At 34.3% G+C, this 27249-nt stretch overlaps 1 protein-coding gene across 4 annotated transcripts in view; it reads right to left on the reverse strand.

Annotated features, from left to right (window-relative positions):
• Window positions 1-27249, reverse strand: part of CSPP1 (centrosome and spindle pole associated protein 1) — a 112489-nt gene that overhangs the window by 44048 nt on the left and 41192 nt on the right. For all 4 annotated transcript variants that reach the window (XM_082675001.1, XM_082675000.1, XM_082675003.1 and 1 more), the window contains 7 exons: window positions 26537-26630; window positions 25446-25503; window positions 23299-23507; window positions 20997-21118; window positions 20560-20638; window positions 5363-5492; window positions 2642-2789 (listed from right to left, as the gene is read on the reverse strand). In XM_082675001.1, coding sequence (XP_082531127.1) covers window positions 2642-2789; window positions 5363-5492; window positions 20560-20638; window positions 20997-21118; window positions 23299-23507; window positions 25446-25503; window positions 26537-26630 — 840 coding nt within the window. The remainder of the gene's footprint in view (window positions 1-2641; window positions 2790-5362; window positions 5493-20559; window positions 20639-20996; window positions 21119-23298; window positions 23508-25445; window positions 25504-26536; window positions 26631-27249) is intronic.

Consider the following 27249-nt stretch of genomic DNA (forward strand, 5'->3'; position numbering starts at 1 on the left):
AGTGATTTGTTCTCCATTGCTACAGTTTTGTCATTTTGAGAAACAGATTTTAAGTGTAGTACAAGTAATCAAAACGAGAGGTATTTACTCTAAAAGGGTTGATGCTATGTTAAAATTGTATGAGTAACAGATTTTGATATTTTATTAATAACGAGTTTACCTTATAAAGAGATCTTTCTTAGAGAGCGAAGATAATGGTGAACATTCAATTTCTTTAATTTGTTTGTAATAAAAGATCAAAGATGAAACAGGAGTAATTAGAAAAGCCAGCAGCTGAATTAAAGTTACCCAACATAACCCCTGTTATATGGTCTTGGCGATCTCATGAAAAAAAGCAAAACACTGAACTTTACTACATTTTTTTTTTTTTGCGGTGCGCGGGCCTCTCACTGTTGTGGCCTCTCCCGCTGCGGAGCACGCAGGCTCAGCGGCCGTGGCCCACGGGCCCAGCCGCTCCGCGGCATGTGGGATCTTCCCAGACCAGGGTACGAACCTGTGTCCCCTGCGTTGGCAGGCAGACTCTCAACCACTGCGCCACCAGGGAAGCCCTTTACTACATATTTTAAAAAGAAAAATTATGTTCCCTCTCTCTCTAAAATATAACAGCCACATACAAAACAAACTGATATTCTTTAAGTGATGAGTTTACTTGCTTTGAAAATATCATTAAAAAAAAAGTTCCACTGCATTTGATAAAACAGCACACCTTTTTTATTTCATGGCATGACTGTAGCATTAAATAAGCAAACTAAACATTACCACTAAAAGTAAAAATCTCAGAAAAGTTTGCTCCATTCCTGTCAGGTCAAGCAATTCTAAAACAGTATTTTATAATTCAATAACAAACACTTATCCTACTCACTTCCACCAATTAAACATACACAAAACACTGTAATTGTATTGTCTGAACTGGATATAATCTTAGAGCAAGCTGGAAACTTCTAGGAAATTATTCCAGTGTTTCCCAAAGTTTCTGTTACATAAATAAGCACTTCCTTCGTGGTAACTGTTATGTTTCTATCAATTTACAATTTAAATTTAATAGCAAAGACTGGGCAGATGCTTATCAATCTCATGTCCTCCTCCTGGGTATAAAGAACCCAAAACTTCCCAGCCTCCCAAGCAGTTACTTTAGAACCTTATAACTAGGTCTGAACAATGGAACAAAGACAAAAGTGATATTCCTCCACTTTCAGGCCAGGCCCCAACAAAATTCTCAACTTGTTCTCCCACCCTCTGGACCACATCTATGCAGCTAGAAATAAAGGACTCCAAAACGGTGGAATGACACAATGGAAGAAGCTCACATTCCCAAGTCACCTCTTGGAGGAGAACCACCCAAACAGCATCAGAATGTGACTTAAGTGAGAAGTAAATTTACACTGCCTTAAGCCTTAAGCCTCTGAGAAATGGGAGTTCTTCGTTAGAGCACTTTTCGTTAAATGCCTTTACTTTCAAAGGAAATGTTATAATACTATCCATTAATAGAAAACCAGTGTTTTTTTAATATATATTCAAATAAACATTTAACTTCTAGGCTTATCTATGCATCACCTAAAATCATCTCATCTATAAAGAGAGAGTAAGAGTTCTAGTCTTCAAAACTGTGAGGAAAGTATTTATGAGGTGAAGAAAGGAAAGGAATAAATCCTTTGGAAAATAAAAGAATTATCTCATTAATTTAAGTGGGCCTCAAATATATCTTTTTAAAAAAGTCATCTTTAACAAAGAATCAAAGGCATAATACTTAAGAACTCTAATAACTCAGTACCCCTCAAAATCTGATTTCATCACTCAGCTATCCCTACAACAAAGCATAAACCCAAAGAATGTGAAATTTACATTTTTACCATTTTAATGGGTTTCCAGTTATTCATTTCTCATTTACAATTAAACAATTTTTAAAAAACCCATTATCTTTCTCTGCTTTTATTCTAAGCTAAAAGCTAATCAGAGACCATTCCAATATATATAACAAGTTATATAAAGCGTCTTTTCAAAGTGCTTGTTGTGTGATTTCTAGATGGAACATTTTTAAGAGTACATAATTGAAAGATAAATCAATATAATTCTGCAACCTGCCAAAACTTTCTGAGGCCAGATCTTTGTCAAAGGAGTCCTGCATTGTGCAAGTACATGGCATATATGAATTAAATATAACATCCCCCCACTACACCGGATCACTTATTTTAAAGACGTCTTACTAGTTTAAAAACAAATTGCAATAAGGGTTTTATTGTTTTTACTAGAAAACTTTTAAAAATTCTAACTACTAGTTTGGGTAAAAACTTGCCAACTAACATGAACTTTTCTGGTGTATCTGTGGGGAGGAAGGTGATCTCCGCGTCTTACTCTTCCGCCATCTTCAAGGTCCCCCCTCTAACATGAACTTTTCTCTGCAACTGAGTTATTATCATTGGAGGGTGAAAAATTTTTAATAAAGATAAATGAAGAGTAATCTGAAGAAAAAAGGCTTTTTAACCTGTTATTATGCTTACTATCAAAATACCTCTTGCATTAAGCTGTACAAAAAGAGACCTTGCCTTACAGACTATGATTCCCACTTTTTTCTACTCCCCATTCTCTTAAAAAGTTAAACTTAGTTTCTCTTAAAAACAACAAATCAATGGAAATAACATACTTATCAGATTTCCTTTTGCATCTCTCAGAGGAGCACCACCTCCACCTTTCCCCCAGGGGTTATAACTTCTCATTTCAGCTTCTAATTTAGCTTCATATTCTTCTTTTTCTTCTCGTTCTTTCTTTCTTCTTTCTTCTCTTTCTCGAATCTTAACAACATTAAGAAACATTCATAATAAGTGCTGACAAGTATTCTGATACAAAAAGTTAGTTTTAATATCAGATTTTATTTTTCTTATTAGAGAAAAAACTGGATTTTTTTTCAGTATACTTCACTATAAAATTTAACATCACAAATATATTTAAAAACAATTTAAGGGGCTTCCCTGATGGTGCAGTGGTTAAGAATCCGCCTGCCAATGCAGGGCACACGGGTTCGAGCCCTGGTCCAGGAAGATCCCACATGCCATGGAACAACTAAGCCAGTGCACTACAACTACTGAGCCCGTGCTCTAGAGCCCACGAGCCACAACTACTGAGCCCATATGCCACAACTACTGAAGCCCGCGCGCCTAGAGCCCATGCTCCGCAGCAAGAGAAGCCACCGCAATGAGAAGCCTGGGCACCACAACGAAGAGTAGCCCCCCTGCTCGCTGCAACTAGAGAAAGCCCACATGCAGCAACAAAGACCCAATGCAGCCAAAAATAAAATAAATTTATAAAAAAATAAAATAAAATAAAAACAATTTAACAACACTTTGCTAGCTGGAATATATAGCTGCTACTCCCTCACATCATGTCACTTGAGTCCTTTCCAGCCACTGGTGCCACTTTGGACTAAACCAACTCCATCTTCCCACCCCCCAGCTTCATTCCCTCCCTAACCTCACCAGTTTCATGGGGACCAACAAAATCTCCCTACTTCCTTTTTTCATCTACCCTTTCACGGGATCTGGTCAGCAACAAACTACTCCTCACACCTCATGAGATCTGGGCCAACTACTTCCTATACCTCACCAGACCTACTCTACCCCGGGCAAACTCCATTCCCCAAATTCAAAGCTGTTGAAGGTTCAAAGTTCTCTGGAGAGTGTTGGGCTATTTAACTATACTTTATGAAAGCATAAAAAACAAATACAGTCTTATCATCATCAAGTATAAGCACAGGGTTGGTCTCTAAAAGCATAAATAGGCAATGAATAAAGATCTACATTTTGGAAAGCTACTTTTAAAATCATAACCATATGCATGGAAAATTTAAGCAACTACTCCAGAAAGGCCAAGGAAGTTATCACATACATAAAATAAAATTCTAGAGTTAGGAAATCTGTTTTTGTCGGTGGTGTTTTTAATATGCTCATTTGAAAACAGATAAATGCAGTCTCTTGTTTGTAGAATCATAACACACAAAAAAATAATGTTGGTAATTCTGTAATTTAAAAAAATCCACCTTCCAAGGAGGTTGCCCAACGTAAAAAACTGAACAAAAAAGCTGAGCTTTAGAAGAAATCCAAGTGAAACTTTGTAGAAAAGTACCTCAGGTGAATATATACCTAGAGTTCCAGGGTCCTCTCTGGAGGAGATATGAGTATTCCCCTCAAAAAACCCATACATCTAAAACAGTTACTCTTTTACTTTTTTAAGCTATTAATTTATTATTATTTATTTATTTTTGGCTGTGTTGGGTCTTTGTTACTGCGCAAGGGCTTTCTCTAGTTGCGATGAGCAGGTGCTATTCTTCGTTGCGGTACACAGGCTTCTCATTGCAGTGGCTTCTCTTGTTGCAGAGCACGGGCTCTAGGTGCACAGGCTTCAGGAGTTGTGGCACGTGGGCTCAGTAGTTGTGGCTCACAGGCTGTAGAGTGCAAGCTCAGTAGTTGTGATGCACAGGCTTAGATGCTCCATGGCATGTGGGATCTTCCTGGACCAGGGCTCAAACCCGTGTGCCCAGCATTGGCAGGTGGATTCTTAACCACTGCGCCACCAGGGAAGTCCCTGATACAGTTACTCTTAAGTAAACTCTCTCCAAACATTACAAACCACAACAGAACATTATCCTCCTCCCTAAGCATTCTACCTCTTTTTTCCCTACCATCAGAGTTCACAGCCTCATTATTCTCTCAGATTACAATACTCAGAATCATCTTCAAGCCCTCTGTTCTTTCCTCACTCCCTAAATCTAAGCCCTATCAATGGAACCCCAGAATTGTCTCTTGGATGCCCTCTCCATCTTCCCCACCTGGTTCAGCGCCTTGTTACCTCCTGGCTGGACTACCTCAATAGTTTACTAAAAGGTTTCTCTGCCACATCTCTTTCCCAACCATCCATATCAGAACCAGATATCTTCCTGAAAGCCACATCTACTCATATCAACTATTTCTTTCACTCTTTGGTTTAAAATGTCCTCCCTTTGGCTACTGATAACAAGATGAAACTGAAAAACCCTTATTAGCTATCCTTCACAATCCAGCACAATCTAACACTCCAGCCCCTTCTCCTACATCAATTCCATTTACTGAATACACCAGGAATTTCACATTTATTCACTGTATAACATGCAACTCAAATATCATCAACCATGTGAAGCCCTCCTAACAGCCCAGGCAATTATTCTCCCTATCCCATGCATTCCAGTCTACCAACATCAAACCTTATCACACTGAATTATAAATGAATGGAATTTGTTCTCCTCTGCCACACTCTGAGTTTTAACAGACCACTGTACTAACACATAAGATGTTTAACATTAGATGAACAAACGAATGAATAAAAAAATGAATACCTGCTGCTGCAAAGCTTCTTGGTAAGACTGAAGTGACTGTTTTGAAGGCTTTGGTTTACCTTCAAAAAACAATCCTGAATTTATTGCTCGATCACTTGTAATTTTCAGTTCATTCTGTCCAACCGTACTCCTACATCAAATACACAATAATCCAGATTCATTTATAACAAAACAAGAAGAAAATGCAACACGCCTTTGAAATAGCATGGCATTTAAGTACATTTAAAATAGGGAAAGAATTTCTCTATAGTTCAAAGAGAAATCCTTAAGTAAATGACCCCTATCTCTGCTTTCATAATTAATGGAACTTTCAAATCTACTGAATCTATTTCTTGACCTAGGTGGCAGTTACATGCAAGTAAAACTTTCACATACAAGTAAAAACAGTTTGTGATAATTCATCAAGCAATATACGTATTACTTTCGCACTTTTCTGAATGCAGTGGAAGTCCCTCTAGTAATATCATAACTAATGACTTACTCAATAAATTTGCTCCAAAATAAAGTATTGAAAATAACTTCCTAGCCATTTCAAGAATAAAACAATATAAATACAGTAAAGAGTCTGACTATCCCAAATAAATTTAAAATTTTAAAAAACTTACAAGGAATCAAAAAAGAATTTTTAACATATTACAGTAATATAAACCTCAAGGAATAAAGTACTATTTGTTTATAATGCATGTTAAAATACAGGAATACATAATAATAATGTATTTGTTTATAATACATAAAACATAATGTATTTATAATACATTATGTTTTGTTTATAATACATAAACAAATACATTATTTGTTTATAATACATAAACAAATACATTATGTATTTGTTTATAATACATAAAACATAATGTATTTATAATACATAAAACATTTGTATTTGTTTTAATACATAAAACATATAATACATAAAAACATAATGTATTTGTTTATAATACATGTTAAAATACAGGAATTGTTTGAAGAAAACAATATATTTAAATATCTTTATTATAAAAGATAAACTCAAATATTATTTTTAAAATAAAACTATACTAATAAAAAAAGAGACTACAAAAGGCTCCTATCTCTGAAAACAACATCATCACCTTTTTTTTTTTTTTGCTGGCAGAAATAAAATGTGTGCTTTATTGTTCTGGGGATTTTTTAAAATATATTTTTTATACAATTTTAAAGGTTACTTTCCATTTACAGTTATTAAAAAATATTGGCTATATTCCCCATGTTGTACAATATATCCTTGAGCTTATCTTACACCCAAAAGTTTGTCCCTCCCCATTGGTAACCACTGGTTTGCTCTCTATATCTGTGAGTCTTCTTTTTTGTTATATTCACTAGTTTGTTGTATTTTTTAGATTCCACATACAAATGATATCATACAGTATTTGTCTTTCTCTGACTTATTTCACTTAGCATAATGCCCTCCAAGTTCATCCATATTGCTGCAAATGGCAGAATTCTGTTCTTTTTTTTACGGCTGAGTAGTATTCCATTGTGTATATAAATCTCACCTTCTTTATCCACTCATCTGTTGATGGACATTTAGGTTGCTTCCATATCTTGGCAACTATAAGTAATGCTGCTATGAACAATGGGGTGCATGTATCTTTTCGAATTAGTGTTTTTGTTTTTCTCAGATATATACCCAGGAGTGGGGAGTAATACAGTAGTTCTATTTTTAGCTTTTTGAGAACTTCCATATTGCTTTCCACAGTGGCTGCACCAATTTACATTCCTACCAACAATGTACCAGGGTTCCCTTTTCTCCACATCCTCACCAACATTTGCTAGTTGTGTTCTTTTTGATGACTATCCTGACAGGAGTGAGGTGATATCTCATTGTGGCTTTAATTTGCATTTCTCTGATGCTTAGCGATGTTAAGCCTCTTTTCATTTGCCTGTTGGCCCTGTGCACGTCCTCTTTGGAGAAATGTCTATTCAGGTCTTCTGCCCATTTTTTAATCAGGTTGTTTGTTTTTTTGATGTTGAGTTATATGAGCTGTTTATATATTTTGGATATTAACTCTTTATCGGTCATATCATTTGCAAATATTTTCTCCCATTCAGTAGCTTGTCTTTTCCTTTTGTCAATGGTTTACTTTGCTGTGCAAAAGCTTTTAAGTTTAATTAAGTTCCATTTATTTATTTTTTGCTTTTATTTCCTTTGCTTTAGGAAATGGATCAAAAAAACGTTGCTACAATTTATGTCAAAGAGTGTTCTATGTTTTCTTTGAGGAGTTTTATGGTTTCTGGTCTTACATTTAGGTCTTTAATCTACTGTGAGTTTATTTTTGTATATGGTGTTAGAGGACATTCTAGTATATGCCTAGGAGTGGAACTGCAGTGTTGTAAGTAGACATTTAACATTTTAAGAAATTACCATTTCCTGCAACTGCTTTTTATATACTAATTTTGTGTTCATCAATTCTGCTAACACTATTAATTCTATATTTTATCTGTACATTCTTTTGCAAATAATATCAGTTTTCTCTCTTCTTTTCTAATCCTTGTACCTATCTTCCTTCCTTCCTTTCTTATTTTTGACCTTGCTACAATTATTGAGCCCTAAAAGTAATGACAATAATTACACTAGTCATTATTATCAATCTCAAAGAGTATTTTAAACATTTCACCATTAAGTAAAATACATGATGTAGGTTTTTCATGTTTATACTTTCTCAGTGTAAGCAGCTCTCCCTCTAATATACTGACATATTGAATTTTATTAATGCTTTCTTTGTATCTATTGAGATAACCATATAGCTTTTTTCTTTGTTCTCTTAATATGATGTATTACAGTAATTGATTTTACCATAATGTCTATATCTAACACCAATTAGCATTTAGTATATATCAGACATTGTTCTAGATGCTTTACATATTTTAATTCATTCAATCCTCAGAATAACCCTATGAGTTGATACCACTATTATCCCAATTAACAAACAAGAAATAAAACTTAAGAAACTTGCCTTAAGCTGATTAGTAAAACCTGGATTCAAACCAAGGCACTCTGCCTGCAGAGCCTACACTCTTAGTTGATATGAAATACTAAGTTTATTCATTCTACTTTCCAGAATAATTGCAATTTGGGATGAAATATCCTTTTCTACTTTATGAGGTTCAATTTTAGGATTCTTCTGTGAGTGAAACTAGCCTATAACTTCCTATTCTCATATTGGCCTTGTCAGGTTTGAGTATCAAGAGTATCATAGTCTCAGTAGCAGTGTGAATTTGATACTCTGTATTAGTTTGTGTAAGATTAATTTTTTTCCTTGAATGTCTGGTGTAATTAACCAGTCCATCTAGATGCAGAGTTTATTTTGTGGGATGATTTGAAACTTGTGATCCCCAAATTTTAAAACAGTTTTGATATTATCAATGTTTTTTTATTACTTCTTATCAATTTTATTAAGTTAAATTTTAATAGGAATTTTTCTTCACTTAAATTTCTAAAGTCACTGTCATAAACTTGTTCATAATATATTTTTATTGTCTTTTTAAGGTTAACTACAACTAAACTGACAATTTTTTTCATTACTAATATTTCTTATTTATACTTTCACTTTTGGTTTTTTCTTTTTTTTCCTTGACCAACATCAGTAGAGAATTATCTATTTTAATAGTCTTTTCAAAGAACTTTAGATTCTGTTGATCCTCAGTATTATATATTTCTATTTCATTTATTTCTCTTCTTTATTATTTCTTTCCTTGCTTCTTTGGGTTTACTTTGCTATTCTTTTTCTCACTTTTTAGATGCCTGATAATTATTTTAATTTTCATCATTTTTACATATTTCCTAATTTGTTCCCTGTTTTCTAATTTCCAATATATCGAGGGTTTGTTATTTTAAAAATTGATTTCTACTTTAAATGGTCCATAGGATATAAGTCTACCAAAATTTACTGAGACTTCCTTTAAGGACTAGGATGTGGTAAGTTTTATAAATATTCTTGTGAGATTAGTAAAAATAGATATTCTCAAGTTTGAGGTGAATTTCTATACATTTCCACTAAAATAAGCTTGTTAATTATGTTAAGTAAATTATTCTCTAACTTTATTATTTTCTGCTTTATCTAACACTTATATAAAGAAGTAATAAAGTCTCACATTAGGATACTATATTTGTCAACTTTTACCTGCAGTTCTTTAAATTTTTGCTTTATGAATTTTGAGATGATGTTTTCAGGTACATAAAAATTTTTGTTATATTATCCTGCTAAAATGAACCTCTATTCTTTATAAATGGATCCTCTTTGTCCCAAACAAACCTTTATGACTGAAAAATCCATTTCATCTAATGTTACTATAGCTAAACAAATTTTAGTATAATTCATATTCTCCTAGTATATCTGTACCCTTTTACTTTCAACTTTTCTCTACCACTTGCTCAAGTATATCTTATAAGTAACATGTACCTGGATTTTGCTTCTGCAACTAGTATGACAAGCTTTCTCTCTGACTTATATACTTTACCATTTACTAACATCAAATTTAATTTTGCCATTTAATTTGGACTTACAATCAGATTAAATAGGCTCCTTAAACCTTTCAATGTTTCTTTTTGTTCTCTCTTTTTTTGCCTCCTTTTGGATTTTTTTTTCCTCTAGCACATTAGTAAGTTGCATCTTTTGTCCATATATTTTTAGTGGTTATCCTAGAAATATAACACCCATACATAACTTATCAAAGACTAAAGCTAATCGAAATCTTTACAATGCTCACAAATGATAAAGATTTTTAAACACATTAACTCCATCTAACCCCATCCAAATTACATGCTATTCCTATTAATTACTCTTAATTTTACTTACTTTTAAACCCATTATAATTTTACCATACATAATATTTATTTAATTCCATCTACATATTTACCACATTTTTTTCTTTCTACTCTTTCATGTAAATGAAAGAGTAACTCAGACCTCCCCTATGTGACCTTCCTTCTGCATTTAGAATTGTACTTACTAAGGGTCTGCTAGTGGCAAATTCAGCTGTTTCTCTTAAAATATTTTTATTTCAATCTCATTCATGAAAGATAACTTTGCTGAGTACAAAATCGTCTCAACAAATTGACGGTATCTATAGTTATCTTCTGAATTCCTTCCTAGAGTTCATTTGAAAGTAATGTCTTTTCTTTCTGGCTGATTTTAAGTTCCTCTGTATTTCATTTATGTTCTAAAGTTTTACTATGATTGTCTTGGTATGGAATTCTTTTATTTCTCCTGTTTGAGAGATATTAGGCTTCTAGAATCTATAGATTAGGACCTTTTATCAATTGTAGATAATTTTAAGGTATCATCTCTTCAAATACTTCTTCTACCTCATTCTCTCTCTTTTTCTAGAATTCCAATTAGTTACACTTAAACCTTTACAGTGCCATAATTTTTACTCCCTTTTTCATATTTTCCATGTCTTTTTCTCCCTGTTCTGGCTGAATTTCTTCAGATCTACTAGTTCAGAGGTTCTCAAACTTTAGTGTACATCAGAATCACCAGGAAAGCTTACTGAACACAAGTTGTTGGGCCCCAGAATAGAGTTTCTGATTCATAGGTAGGATGGGGCCTGAGAGTTTGCATTTCCAACATGTTCCCATAATGCTGCTACTCTGAGAACCACATTTGAAAACCATTGCTCCAACTTATTAATTCTCATTTTGGGTATGTCAAATCTGCTATTAAGGCCCATCCATTGACCTACTACTCTCAATTATTTAAAATTTCTACTAAAATATCTAGTTAATTCTATTTCAAACCTGTTGGTCATTCTTCATAGTTTCTTATGCCCTGATATAAACATGATCAATATGACCATTTTATATTTTGCCTAACAATTCCTAATCTGAGGTCTCTGTCATTCTTTTTTTGCAAGCCTATTCCCACTTATGGTTTATATCCTTGTATATTTTGTCATTTCTGAATATGAACGTCACATTTTCCATGGAAAAGTATTGAAAGTCCCTAATCTTCACTTTCTATTTTACCAACTGCTTTGGGAATTTCCCTTTTTGTTACTCAGACACTGGTAGCTTCATTAATAATCTCTGTACTTTTTACTCTCCTCCGTTAAACAAATTTGTATCATCCTCCTATAATTCTGTCTCTCATCAATTTTCCAATCATTTTTGCTTAAAGAGTGATATTGCTTCCACATTTCAAGAAATATATTTCTGAAAGAGTACACAAAGAAAGCACATAAAACAAAGAGCAAAGATAACCACCATTCAAAACTAAAAATAAAGAAATGGAAAAAATACATAAACTTATACACACTTTTGTTCACTGAATCATAGATTTTATTGATGGTATTGATGGTATACGACTAATAAAATCCCTAAAACCTTGCCCTGTTTATGGAGGCATGGGATGGGAATTGTGTCAAAGGTAAGCGGTTCTAAGTGTTGGGCAAAGTAGGAGCAATGATTCCCTAACAACTGAAGGCTCCTCTCAAGCTTCCTTTTCTCCTTTTTCCCTGGTGATCCAGGGCTCGTACTTCTTAGAAATTATGCAAATGTATCTCATCAAACTGAAAGCAAAAAGACTCAGAGAGCCACATCTATACACATCATAGTCAACGTACCCAAAGACAAAGAAAGAATCTCAAAAGCAGCAAGAAAATAACTCAACACATACAAGGGATCTTCAATAAGATTAACAGCTCATCAGAAACCATGAAGGCCAGCAGGCAATGAGATGACATATTCAAAGTGCTAATAGAAAAAAAAAAAGTCAGCCAAGAATTTTATATCCAGGAAAACTATGCCTCAAAAATAAAAGTGAAATTAGAACATTATTAAATAAAAATCAGAGAAGTCATCACTAACAGATCTGTCTTATACGAAATACTGAATGGAGCACTTCAGGTTGAAATAAAGAACACTCAACAGTAACTGGAGTAAACACAAAGAAATAAAGAACACCAGTAACAGTAACCACATAGGTAAAGATGAAAGATAATACAAATATGGGACTTCCCTGGTGGTGCAGTGGTTAAGAATCTGCCTGCCAATGCAGGGGACATGGGTTCGAGCCCTGGTCCAGGAAGATCCCACATGCCACAGAGCAACTAAGCCCTTGTGCCACAACTACTGAGCCCGTGCTCTAGAGCCCACGAGCCACAACTACTGAGCCCGTGTGCCACAACTACTGAAGCCTGCGTGCTTAGAGCCCATGTTCCGCAACAAGAGAAGCCACTGCAATGAGACGCTCATGCGCCACAATGAAGAGTAGCCCTCGCTCGCCGCAACTACAGAAAGCCCACACACAGCAACAAAGACCCAATGCAGCCAAAAATAAATAATAAATAAACTTTTTAAAATAGATTTTTTAAAAAGATATTACAAATGTTTTTATTTGTAACTGTATTCTTCTCTATCTGATTTAAAAGACAACTACATAAAGGAAGGAAGGGTTATAAAACTGTGTTGAGGAGCTTAAGTGTATAAAGATACACTTTATCTGACAACAATGGCATCAAGAAGAAGGAAAGGTAGGGAGGGTGGGAGGGAGATGCAAGAGGGAGGGGATATGGGGATATATGTATATGTATAGCTGATTCACTTCGTTATAAAGCAGAAACTAACACACCATTGTAAAGCAATTATACTCCAATAAAGATGTGAAAAAAAAAGATAAGTCTTGGAATGGAGTAGAATGAGCCAATTTAAAAAAAAAAAAAAGGAAAGGAATGGCATTATATTAAAGAAAAATTTTTGTATACTACTGAAATTAAATTGGTGTTAATCTGAACTCAGTTCTTTTAAATTAAAATATTAATTTCAATCTGCAAGGAAACCACAAAGAAAATAATACAAAAATTACACTAAAAGAAGCAAGAGAATTAAAATGGAATGCTATATTTAACATCAAAGAAAAGGAATTAATGGAGAACCAGAGAAACAAAAAAGACATAAAATATACTTTTAAAAGATACATATATAGCAAAATGGCTGACAGAGATCCTACCTTAACAGGAATTACATTAAATGTAAATACAAGCAAAAGCTAGCAGAATTGAAGGGGGTAGGAGGTAGGACGCAAATGTATGCTGTCTACACACTTTAGATTCAAAGACTACACTGAGGTTAAAACACAGAAAATTATATATCATGCAAACAGCAACTAAAAAGAACAAGAGTAGCAGTACTGTTAACAGACAAAATATATTTTAAGTCAAAAATTGTTACTAGAGACAAAGAAAGGATCTTTTATACCAATAAAGGGGTCAACTGATCAGTAAGATATAACAATTATAACCATATAAGTACATAACTACAGACTCAAAACACAGGAAACAAAAACAGACAGAACTGAAGACAGAAATAAATAAATCAAAAATAATAACTGAAGACTTCAATACACTACTTCTAATAATAGAAAAACTGCACAAAAGCTCAATAAGGAAACAGAAAATAAAAAACACTATAAACCAGCTAGATCTAAGTCACATTGATAAAACTACCTGCCCCCAAACAGTATAACACACATTCTTCTCAAGCGCATATGAAATATTCTCTAGCACAGACCACAGGTTAGGTCATGAAATAAGCCTCAATAAATTTAAAAGGATTGAAATAATACAAAATATGTTCTCTAACCGCAATGGAATAATATTAAAAATCAGTAACAAAAGGAAATTTGGGAAATTCACAATTGTGTGGAAATTAAACAACATACTCCAAACTAACCAATGGATCAATGAACAAATCAAATGAGAAACTGAAAAATACTTTGAGACGAATAAAAATGAAAACACAATGTATAAAATTTAGGGAATGAAGCTAAAACAGTAATAAAAAGAAAATTTATAGTTGTAGTGTGTATATATTTAAAAAGAAGACACTATATTTAAATAACCTAAACTTCCACCTTCAAAAACTAGAAAATATAAGAGCAAACTGAACCCAAAGTAAAGAGAAAGAAGGAAATAAAAAGATTAGAGGAGAGGGCTTCTCTGGTGGCACAGTGGTTGAGAGTCCGCCTGCCAATGCAGGGGACACGGGTTCGTGCCCCAGTCCGGGAAGATCCCACATGCCACGGAGCGGCTAGGCCCGTGAGTCATGGCCGCTGAGCCTGCGCGTCTGGAGCCTGTGCTCCGCAACAGGAGAGGCCACAACAGTGAGAGGCCCACATACCGCAAGAAAAAAAAAAAAGATTAGAGGAGAAATAAATGGAGACCAGAAGCACAACAGAGAAAATCAACTAAACCAATAGCTGATCCTTTGACAAGATCAACAAGATTGATAAATGTTTAGCCAGAATGAAAATAAGAAGATTAAAATTACTGAAATAAAAAAATAAAAGAAACACCACTACTGACTTTATTAAAATGAAAAAGATTGTAAGGGAATACTATGAAGAACTGTATGCCAACACATTAGATTATCTTGATGAAATGGGCAAATTCTAGAAAGACACAAACTACCAGAACTGATGCAAGAACAATATTTTAAATATGAATTAACCAATGACAAGGAAAGAGATTAAATTAGTAATCAAAAAATTACCCATAAAGAAAAGATGAGTATCAACTGGCTTCCTGGTGAATTCTACCACACTGAAAGAAGAATTAGCAACAATCCTTCACACACTCTCCAAAGTAATAGAAAATGGAAGAATGCATCCAACTAATTCTATTTGGCTAGTATCATCCTGATACCAAAATCAAACAGACATCAAAAGAAAACAAAAACCAAAGACCAGTAACACTCATGAATATAGAGATAAAAATCCTCAACAAATAATTAGTAAACTGAAAAATCTAGCAAGATATGTAAAGGATTATACTCCATGACCATGTGAGATTTATCACAGGAATGCAAGGTTGATTTAATATATCTGAAACCAATAAATATACTACACCACATTAACAGAATAAAGAACAAAAACCACAGGATCATCTCAATAGATGCAGAAAAAGCATTTCGCAAAATTCAACTTCCAAGTTAGTAAAATGTTGAAAGAATACGCTAAATACCCCTTCTTGATAAAAATAATCAACAAAGAATACAAAGGAACTTCAAGCTAATAAAAGCAATTATGAAAAACCTGCAACTAACATCATACTTAATGGTTAAAGACTGAATGCCTTCCACCTAAGATCAGAATAAGATAAAAATGCCCACTCTCATAATACCTATTCAACATTGTACTGGCAGCCCTAGGCAGGGCAATTAAGCAAGAAAAAGAAATAAAAAAAATTAGATTGAAAAGGAAGAAGTAACCTCTATTAACTGATGTCATAATCATATATACAGAGGACTTCCCTGGTGGCGCAGAGGTTAAGAATCCGCCTGCCAGTGCAGGGCACACAGGTTCGAGCCCTGGTCTGGGAAGATCCCACATGCCGCGGAGCAACTAAGCCTGGGTGCCACAACTACTGAGCCTGTGCTCTAGAGCCCGCGACCCACAACTACTGAAGCTTGTGAGCCTGGAGCCCATGTTCCACAAGAAGAGAAGCCACCGCAATGAGAAAGCCATGCACTGCAACAAAGAGTAGCCCCTGCTCACCATAACTAGAGAAAGCCCACACGCAGCAATGAAAACCCAACACAGCCAAAAATAAATAAATAAATAAATAAATAGATTTATTTTTTAAAAATCATATATACAGAAAAATGCAAAGAAATGCACTAAAAACAGTAATAATAAAAAGAGTTCAGCAAAACTGCAGGATACAAGATCAATATACAAATTTCTATTGTATTTCTATAAACCAATGAATAATATAAAAATGAAATTAAGGAAAGACCATTCACAACACCATCAAAAAGTATTAAATACTTTAGAATAAATTAAACGAGAGTTAAACAGTCTAAAACCCACAAAATACTGTTGAAAGAAATTTAAAAACCCCAAATAAATTAAGACATCCATGTCATGGATTGGAGATTTAATATAGTTAAGATGTAAGACTAAATCACAAAGAAATAGAAAATCTGAATAAACCTATAACTAATAAAGAGATTGAATCCCTAATCAAAAATCTCCTGAGAGAGTAAAGCCCTGGACCTAATGCCTTCAATGATGAATTCTACCTAACATTTAAAGAAGAACACTAGTCCTTCTCCAATTTTTCCAAAAACGTGAAGAGGAGGAAACACATCCTAACTCATTCTAGGAGGCCAGCATATCCCTGATTTCAAAACAAGACAAAAACATTACAAGAAAAGAAAACTATAGACCAGTATCCCTTATGACCACAGACGTAAAAATCCCCAACAAAATACTAGCAAGCCAAATATATCAGCATATTAAAAGGATTAAATACCATGGCCAAATGGGATTTACTCCTGGGATATAAGGATGGTTCAACATATAAAAATTGATCAGTATAATAGACAATATTAACAGAATGACGGGGAGAAAAAACACACGACCATCTCAATTGATTAAGAAAAAGCATTTAACAGAATTTAACAACAACCTTTCATGATAAACACACTCAACAAACTAGAATTAGAAGGGAACCACCTCAACATAATAAATACCACATATGAAAAATCTAAAGTGAACATCAGACTCAATGGTGAAAGACTAAAAGCGTTTCCTCTAAGATCAGGAACAAGGCAAAGGTGCCTGCTTTCACCCTTTCTATTTAACATAGTACTGGAACTATTAGGCAAGAAAAAAAAATTTAAATCAGCCAAATTGGGCTTCCCTAGTGGCGCAGTGATTAAGAATCTGCCTGCCAATGCAGGGAACACTGGTTCAAGCCCTGGTCCAGGAAGATCCCACATGCCGTGGAGCAGCTAAGCCCGTGCACCACAACTACTAAGGCTGCGCTCTAGAGCCCAAGAGCCACAACTACTGAAGCCCGCGTGCCTAGAGCCTGTGCTCCACAACAAGAGAAGCAACCGCAATGAGAAGCCCGCACACCTCAATGAAGAGTAGACCCCCCTCACCGCAACTAGAGAAAACCTGCGTGCAGCAACGAAGACCCAATACAGCCAAAAATAAATAAATAAATTTATATTTAAAAAAAGCAGCCGAATTGGAAAGGAAGAGGTAAAATTATCTGTTTGCAGATGATATGATATTATATGCAGAAAACCCTAACAACTACACACACACACATACACACACACACAAAACTGTTAGTAAAATGAATTCAGCAAAGTACCAGAATACAAAGTCAACACAAAAAAATCAGTTGAATGTCTATACACAAACAATAAACAATCTGAAAAGGAAATTACAAAAACAGTTCTATTTACAATAGTGTCAAAAAAACCCAGACTACACAGGATTTAACTTAACCAAAGTGGTGAATGACTGGTACAGTGAAAATTACAAAACATTGCTGAAAGAAATTAAAGACATAAACAAATGGAAACACATCCCCTGTTCATGGATTGGAAAACTTAATACTGTTAAAATGTCAAAACTACCCAAAGTGATCAAGAGATTCAATGCAAGCCCTATTAAAATCCCAGTGACCGGGCTTCCCTGGTGGCGCAGTGGTTGAGAGTCCACCTGCCAATGCAGGGGATGCGGATTCGTGCCCTGGTCCAGGAGGATTCCACATGCTGCAGAGCAGCTGGGCCCGTGAGCCATGGCCGCTGAGCCTGCACGTCCGGAGCCTGTGCTCCACAGTGGGAGAGGCCACAACAGTGAGAGGCCCGCATACCGCAAAAAAAAAAAAAAAAATCCCAGTGACCTTTTTTGCAGAAATAGAAAAACCCTTCCCCAAATTTATATGGAATCTCAAGAGACCTCAAATAGCTAAAACAATTTTGAAAAAGAACAAGCTAGAGGACCCCCACTTCTTGATTTCAAAACTTACTACAGAGCTACAGTAATCAAAACAGCATGGCACTGGCATATAGACAGACACATAGACCAACTGCACAGAACAGAAAACCCAGAAATAAATTCACACATATAAAGTCAAATGATTTTTGACAAGGATGCCAAGACCATACAATGGGGAAAGAACAGTCTTTTCAACAAATGGTGCTGGGAAAATGATATCCACATGCAAAGGATGAAGTTGCACCCTTATTTAACACTGTACACAAAAGGTAGCTCAAAATCACAATCCTCAATGTAAAACCTCATAACTATAAAACTCTTAGAAGAAAACACAGGGCAAAAGCTTCACAACGTTGGATTTGGCAATGATTTCTTAGATATGACACTAAACACAGGCAAGGCAACAAAAGAAAAAATAGACAAACTGGACTTCATGAAAATTAAAAATGTGTGTGCATCTATAGTACTGCTAGATAGTGTCAATGGCGTAAAAAGATAATACACAGAATGGCGGAAAATATTTGCAAATCATATATCTGATAAGGGATTAATATCCAGAGTATATAGAGAACTCTTAAAACATAACAACAAAAAAATAAAGTAACCAATTCAAAAATGAGAGAAGGATTTGAAAAGGCATTCTCCAAAGACAGACAAATGGCCAAAAAGCAGATGAAAAGACGCTCAACATCAGTAATCATAGAGAAATGCAAACAAGACCACAATGAGATCCACCTAACCCGTCTTAGGATGGCTACTAGCAAAAAAACAGAAACTAATAAGTGTTGGTGAGAATGTGGAGAAGCTGGAACCCTTGTGCACAGTTGGTAGGAATATAAAATGGTACAGCTGCTGTGGAAAACAGTACAGTGGTTCTTCAAAAAATTAAAAATAGAATTACCATATGATCCAGCAATTCCACTTCTGAGTATATACTTAAAAGAACTGAAAGCAGAGTCTCAAAGAGATAAGTTGTATACCCACATTCACAGTTGCCCATTCACAATACCTAAAATGTGGAAGTAGCCCAAGTATTCATAGGTGGATGAATGGATAATGAAAATATGGTATATACATACAATCAAATATTATTCAGCCTTATAAAGGAAATTCTGGGAAGTAAGATCCTGCAAGCTGTGTGGGGAAAAAAAAAAAGGAAGGAAGGAAATTTTGACTTAGGTCACAACATGGATGAACCTCAAGAACATTATGGTAAGTTAAAAAAGCCAGGGCTTCCCTGGTCGCGCAGTGGTTGAGAGTCCGCCTGCCGATGCAAGGGACATGGGTTCGTGCCCCGGTCCGGGAAGATCCCACATGCCGCGGAGCGGCTAGGCCCGTGAGCCATGGCCGCTGAGCCTGCGCGTCCGGAGCCTGTGCTCCGCAACGGGAGAGGCCACAACAGTGAGAGGCCCGCGTACCACAAAAAAAATAAATAAATAAAATTAAAAAGCCAGACACAAAAGATAAATATTGTATGATTTCACTTTTATGAGGTACCTAAAGTAGTCGAAATCATAGAAACAAAGAGTAGAATATGGGTGCCAGGGGCATAGGGGAGAGGGAATAGTGAATAGGTACAGAGTTTCAGTTTTGCAAGATGAAAAGGGTTCTGGAAATTGATGGTGGTGATGGTTACACAACAATATGAATGTACTTAACATCACTGAACTATACACTAAAAATGCTTAAAAATGATAAATTTTATGTTATGTGTATGTTACCATTACAAAAAATTGAAAAAAACTTAAGATGGTAATATTAAACCGATCTACAGATTCTATATAATCTCCATCAAAATCTCAACTGCCTTTTGGCAGAAACTGAGCAGCTGATCCTAAAATTCACATTGAAATACAAAGGACCTAGTATAACCAAAACAATCTTGGAAAAGAAAAACAAATTTGAAGAACTCATACTTCTCGATTTCCAAACTTCCACAGAGCTACAATTATCAAGTGATACTAACATAAGGATAGACACATAGAACAATGGAATAGAATAGAGAATCCCAAAAAGAGACCCACACGAATATGCCCATTTTTGACAAAGGTGCAAAAGCAATTCCCAGGAAAAATAATCGTGTCAACAAATGGTGCTGGGAGCCATTGGACACTCATAAAGCAGAAGAAAAAAAAAAGACCTTCAATCGAAATCTAACACCTTATACAAAAGATAATTCAAAATGGATCATGAACTTAAATGTAAAACTATAACTATACATACATGACTTTGCTAATGAAAGAAAGTGAGGTTATTCTTAATTTTTTAAATGTGCTTTCTATGAAACACTGACTTAAAAGCAATACTTTGAACATACTGGTTACGTAATAACTGGAAATTAAAATAAGTTATATCTGTTCTGAAGAATAAAAGAACACATTGAATAATACAAGTTCTATGGAAGACAAATTAATCTTGAAACAAATTATTATTTTAACTACTTACACAATAGGCTGTGCTGGCTGGTGGGTGACAGGAGCTGTAACATAAGCTGCAGGCTGTACTCCCATCATTCCTGAACCATCTTAAAAGAAAACCAACATATTTGTTTCAGAGTACCCACTTAATAACACTTTATCTCTAAAGGAAAAGTCACATACTGAAAATGTTTCCTAAGGAAAAAAATCCAATTTCCTTCTGAGTTAGGAGTTAGCAGAGAATAAGGCCAGAAAACATAAAATATTTCTTAAATCTAGATAAAAAGGAAATGACTATGAATTATAACTGAGTTTTAAAATACAGTATTTATTAAATCAATATATATATAATATTGGAATTAAGTAAAGCTGTGCTTTTTCTCATTTATATATTTTTGCTTGCACAAAAACCAATTTTCCTGATTGAACCACTGGAAAATAATGTTTACCCCACAGATAACTCACAGTAAGCAAGACTAGGATCCAACGTATTCCTGGCCCCATAAAAATAGTACGCATCATCGTAAGGAGTTCGATAGTTGGTAGCCAAAGGTGGTAGCAGGGGAGGTGGAGGCAGAGGTGCAATGCTGTATCAAAAGACAATTGGGAAATTCTTCTCATATTCCACTGCAAATTTTTTAAAAATCAAGATGTTATTTTCTTACAAAAATCTTACTGAAAATCTAATTGCTGCTTTAGGAAAAGCCACCATCTTGCTTCAATCTCTTATCAAAAATTATAACTCAAAAAGCAAAAAACATAAAATTTCATAATTTAAGGTACAACACTTATTCAATCAATTAACATCTAATTCGTCACTATCTGCCAGTATTGACCAAACATGGTCTCTGTCCCTCAGGAACAAAACAATACAGCCATTACAGCAAAGTACAGTAAATGAAACAATACAAGTAGACACAGGATGCTACAAGAACATCGAGCAGGAATATTTAAATCACATAGGGAAGAGGAGGAAAGTATAAGGAAGGCTTTCTAGGAAAGGCAATGCTTCAGCCACACTACTAGAGTGAGTTAGTCACAGAGAAGAAAGAAACAACATCAAGAAAAGGCAAAGAGGTACAAAATGAGATTATAAATGGTTCCATTTGACTGGGAGAAAGATGTAGTTTTTTAACCCTAAAAATGTTTTGCTCTTTCAAAGGAATTAAACTATAATGTGAAAAAGAAACTATTTAAATATCAACAGTAAATTTCTGAGTTCATTTTCAGCATTTCATAAAGTTAAAACTTCTAAAAACCTCTACATCAGCACTTCATTAATGTTTAGGAAGTATCTCTGTATTTCCACCAAGGCAATATTTTCCATTAGTTAAAATGTAAAAGGCAAATTCCCTTAGATGAACAGAAAGAAAAAGGAGGCATCCTAGAAAATGTTTTCACTTTTGAGTGTATATATTAGGTTCTCCCTTGTATACTTCAAAATAATTGTGAAGAGCTGAGAAGGCATTAACGTTCTCTTCAGTCATGAATATTTTTCATATTTACTAATCATTCAACGTGTCTAACCTTACTATCCTCACTCCATAGATAAACAAAGCAGTTGAAAAATTACTATAAAAGGGAACTGTCAATATCATTAAATCTTAAATTTTTATAGAGATTGATATAAAATTTAATCCTCACAGCAACCCTATAACTGTAGATTAAAAAACATATATATATATATATATATATACACACACACACACATATATAAATATCTGTTACTATTCTACCTTTTACAAATGAGAAAACTGAAGTTCAATACAAGTGTGGTCTGCCCAAATTCCAGGCAGTGAAGCCAACCATTTTAATCCCTAAATCAATGCTAAAATCATCATACCATCCTTTGTAATTCCAATCCCGCCTAGTCCTTTGAGTCAGGAAGCCATTAGATGAAACAAACAAAACACCTGATAAATACAGTAAACATGGTCCTACAATTCGTTAGCAGTAAATAAAAGATAATACCAAGTCCTAAAGGAACGTATAGCCCAGAAAATAATGTTAAAAAGGAAAAGCACCTGATTAAATGCGATCCTACAATATCAATGTTAAAAAGGAAAAACACCTGATTAAATGCAATCCTACAATTAATACATTAATAGTAAGCAAAAATAAGAGAAAATCCTACTAAGAGAAGAAAGTATAGACCAGAAAATACCAATGTTAACAGGATTTTCTTTATGTTTAGTCCAGAATAGCACAATGCTTTTTACCTATGGAAGTCAAATCTTTACCCTAATACCTAAATACAGGTTTTATAATCTCAACACTTTATTTCAGGTATTTGAGTTGCATAGCCTGTAAGTAATCACAGAGAAAGAGTTGAAGGAAACAGAAACTAAAATAAAGTAATATATATAAAACAGTCACATTAGAAACTTTTTCTACATTAACTGAAGAAAGTATTCAATGTTTGCCAAGTGGAAATTACAAAATTGAAAATGGCTAGGTTTTATATGTTAAACAGATATTCCAAAATATGACCTAAAACTAAATAATAAATATACTTAGTCATGCATTTTAAAAATACTGAAGCATCTTTAAACAGCAAAAGAATGTTATAAGGATTTCCCTTGTTTTTATAATAACTGAGAAAAGATCAACAATGGAAACAAATTTCAATAGAAATTATTTGACAAAAGCCTTTAACTGCACAAAAATCTCTGAAGGATAACATTACCTGCTTCAGCAAATCCTTCTGAATATACAATATAATGATACCTTACCTAATTCCCAAACACAAAACATTTTAAACAAGCACCTGGGAGGCACCATTTCACCAAGGGTGCTGCTGGGTCCATTGTGCAAATCTTCATTTTGAGATGGGATGGAGTAAACTGATGGGATGGGTGGGACAGATGGGGCAGACAAAGGAGGGAGAGGTGTCTGGAAAGCTACTCTGGGTCTTTCAGGTGGTATCGTCTCTTCGAAGTATCTTGGTGTCACACTAAACTGCTTTAGTCTATCAGGCTAAAATAAAGAAAAAAATCTGTTTGTTGCATGTAATCATAAATTTAAAGGTGGAAGGGATCTCCAAAGACCCTCTATCCCAGACTGCCAGCAGGCACTTAAGTTAGACATAGAATAACAGAATTTTACAGCTGTAACTAAGAGATTTTAAAGATCCAATTCTTATTTTATAAAAGAGGTAATTGAGACTCCATGAAAGTACATAAATCACCTAAGGTCTCACCATTCATAAAAAATCAAGCAAAGACTAGAGCCAGATATTAATTCTAAATATAAAACTCTATTGTACTGGGGGCTTCCCTGGTGGCGCAGTGGTTGAGACTCTGCCTGCCGATGCAGGGGACACGGGTTCGTGCCCCGGTCCAGGAAGATCCCTCATGCCGCGGAGCGGCTAGGCCCATGAGCCGCAACTACTGAGCCTGTGCGTCCAGAGCCTGTGCTCCGCAACGGGAGAGGCCACAACAGTGAGAGGTCCGCGTACCACAAAAAAAAAAAAAAACCAAAACTCTATTATACTACAAGACTATGCTGCTCCACTACCAATTGCCATCAAAGTATTCTAACATCAAAGTATTCTCTAGATCAGTGTGAGCACAGGTTTTCTGTAAAGAGCCGGCTAGTAAATATATCAGGCTTTGCAGGCCATGTGGTCTCTTCACAACTACTAAAGTAGACCAAAACAATATGTAAGCAAATGAACGAGGGAGTGCTGCAATAAAGCTTTACAAAAATAGGCAGCAAGTGGATTTGGCCACAGGCTACAGTTTGCTTACTCTCGCTCCAAAACATCATTTACGTGTCCTTTTCTAAGATGTGTACATCAAAAGTAAACCCAAAAGTAATGGTCTATATATTATATCTAATAGTTTTATTTATTTATTCTCATAAAGCAACTTGACACTCCAAAGGTTGTTTCATTTAAATATAAATAAGAAGGTCCATCAAACACTAAGGTAACTATAAATGCAAAGTTTAACATGCCACCATATTACATTAAAAAGTTCAAGATTTGAAAAGGAAATTTCTGATTGTCAAAACTATTTCAAAGGTATTTATTGACAGAGGAAAATATATTCAGTTTTGGAATTCATCCTTTTTTCCCCAGCATGTTTAATTTCTCAGGAATGATTTCTCAGATTAATCTAAAAGTTTTACTCTATGAGCAGTCAAAAAGCACACTGGGAGTGATGCTGGTGCAGTATTAAACTTTTTAAAATAAATAATCCACAGGATATATACTTAGCATAAGAAAAAGACAAAAGTTGCCTACAGCTGAGTAATTTTAAGTTGCTATATTCTTTTTAAGAATGAACTTTTTAATGAAATTAAAGTTTCTTAATCATTAAAGATGAAACAAAAACTTGCCTTAGCAAATAAATTCTACACACTCAGCTAAAAAGAAAAGTATCCTTTGAGAAGAGTAATAAATTATTACCTTCTCCTTACTCAACTGCGATGATATGTGTAATTCATTCCAATTATGACAATTGAAGAATTAAAGTAAAAATAAGGTTATTACCTCTAGATTTACATTAAGTAAAAACTACTAAAATGCTTAAGGCCTAGAATTAAAGATTTCAGTTCCTTTGGAAATTCCTCTAATATAAGGAAAATGGTCATGATACAATGAAAAAAATTATTAACATCCATTGTAAATTAAACTAAAACAGTGCATGGAATAGTGCATGTAAATAAAGTGGAAGGGAATAATTTACAAGAAACTTTAAAAACGCACACATGAAAAAGGAAAAATTATCTTAGAGAAGTAAACAAGTAAGAGTTAGGACTTAATGTTTTATGAGAACTGAATTTAGTTTATTACTGTTCAAACTGGTCTACTCATACATTTTCCCCAATATGTTCTATCTCCACCTGCCACTACATTTGAGGCTTATTTGAATGAAAGATTAAACATTAAAAGACGGCAGGAACCCTTACCGATTTCTCAGGGTCTTGTGCTCCAGAAGCTGCAACCCTGAGATCCAAATCTTTTTCTCTAAACAAAATTAAAGTTTTATATATTAAAAAGTTATAATAAACACTATCATTACTGAAACAACCTTACACACAAAGTCCATGCAATAACATCTCCAAAAACAAATAATTCCTTTAACTGACAATAAAGTCTTAAATAATTCTGAAAACTAAATTTTCCGATTTGGTACAAAGTAAACTAACATTCACATGTAAACTGCCCTGGAATAAATATCTCTAAACCAGTGCCTGGGATACTTCAAAGTCTAAGGAATTCACACAGAATAAAGTAGAGAAGTAAAACAAAATCTTTACTTAGTGAAACAAATAAGAAACTTTTTTTAAGGTTCATGTATATCTTCAGTTCACAAAAAGGAGGGTAAAAAAATGAAAAATTAATACAATACTTTCCAATAAGAGTTTTTAAGAAAATGATGTTAAAGATGGCTAATATCAGACAGTAGATATTGGCTTCCTCTTAGAAAAAAAAACAAAACTAAAAGATGACAGGTCTCAAATTATCTTAGAACCAAGATATCTATCCCTAATTTTAAACTGGAATTAATATTTCACAGGTATTTCTACATGAAAGATTACAAACTCTGAGACTTGTATACAATATAAATATCTGTGGATCTATCATGATTATTTTTATACAGCATGTATACGTGTGCTTACCATTTCATTGTTAAAAGACAAAATACTTTTATTTTATATTTGCTACTATATATGGGATAATACAGTGGGCATGTAGATAGCATTAAATGCTACCCTAAAACTGAAGAAATTAATGAAAGTATGTACAAGGCCTGTTATAGGATGAACACATAGTCTCCTTTGTTACCTATGATAAAGAAAATGAACACCCACATGGTATCTGTTTTATTACCCTGGCTGATTTACAATGTGGAGACTGAAATAGAATGATTTACAAATACTGAATCGTATTAGGAAAAATATCCCCTTATTTTACCATGTAATAGTCACCACTATGTCATTTTAAACAAACGTATCTAAATTCAAAACATCTTTTTAAAATGCAAACCTTTCATTACCGTCTCTTGTTCTTCTGTTGTTCAGCCATTTGTTCCAACAGTTCTTGTCTATATTTCTCTTTCCTTCTCTGAATAAGTTCTCGATCTTCACCTCCTAGAAAGTGGTAAGAAAAAAATGCAGTCTTAACTCTTAAGCAACACATGTAACTGGAAAGTCAATTTTTTAATCTCCATTTTTAATTATATCAAAGAGTATAATTACTACATATGCAGCAAATACAGAAGGTAAATCATATGTATCATTACCTATTCAACTAGTTTCATAATTTTTGAATAACTACTATGTGTCAAACCAAGACACATTAATCCTTCCCAAACTTCTAAATAAGAGAATATTCTAACTCCTATCCCCATTTTCCAAAGATCAGGATATCTCCACTAACACCTCCCACAAGACCCTTAACTTTAACAAGTGTGTTCAAAATGAACATCTCAAAAGCAATCGCCCTTCTTTGTTTTCTGTTACTGGCCAAATAATCGAGCCTCAAAACCCCACTGTAACTTTTATGGCTCATGCTTTCTTATTTACTTCATGTGAGGACCCTCTTCTCTATTCTCATGGCCATCAGCCTTCGATAGGAACTCTCTGTATTTTACCTGAATTGCAGCAATAACCTTTTAACTAGTCTCTGGAACTCCTCCCCCCCTCCCTACTCCAATATAACCAGCACACTTATGTAAGACTAACTATCTTAAAATACAACACTAATCAT

This window comes from Grampus griseus (genome assembly GCF_964374135.1).
Source record: "Grampus griseus genome assembly, chromosome: 17".
NCBI lineage: Eukaryota > Metazoa > Chordata > Mammalia > Artiodactyla > Delphinidae > Grampus > Grampus griseus.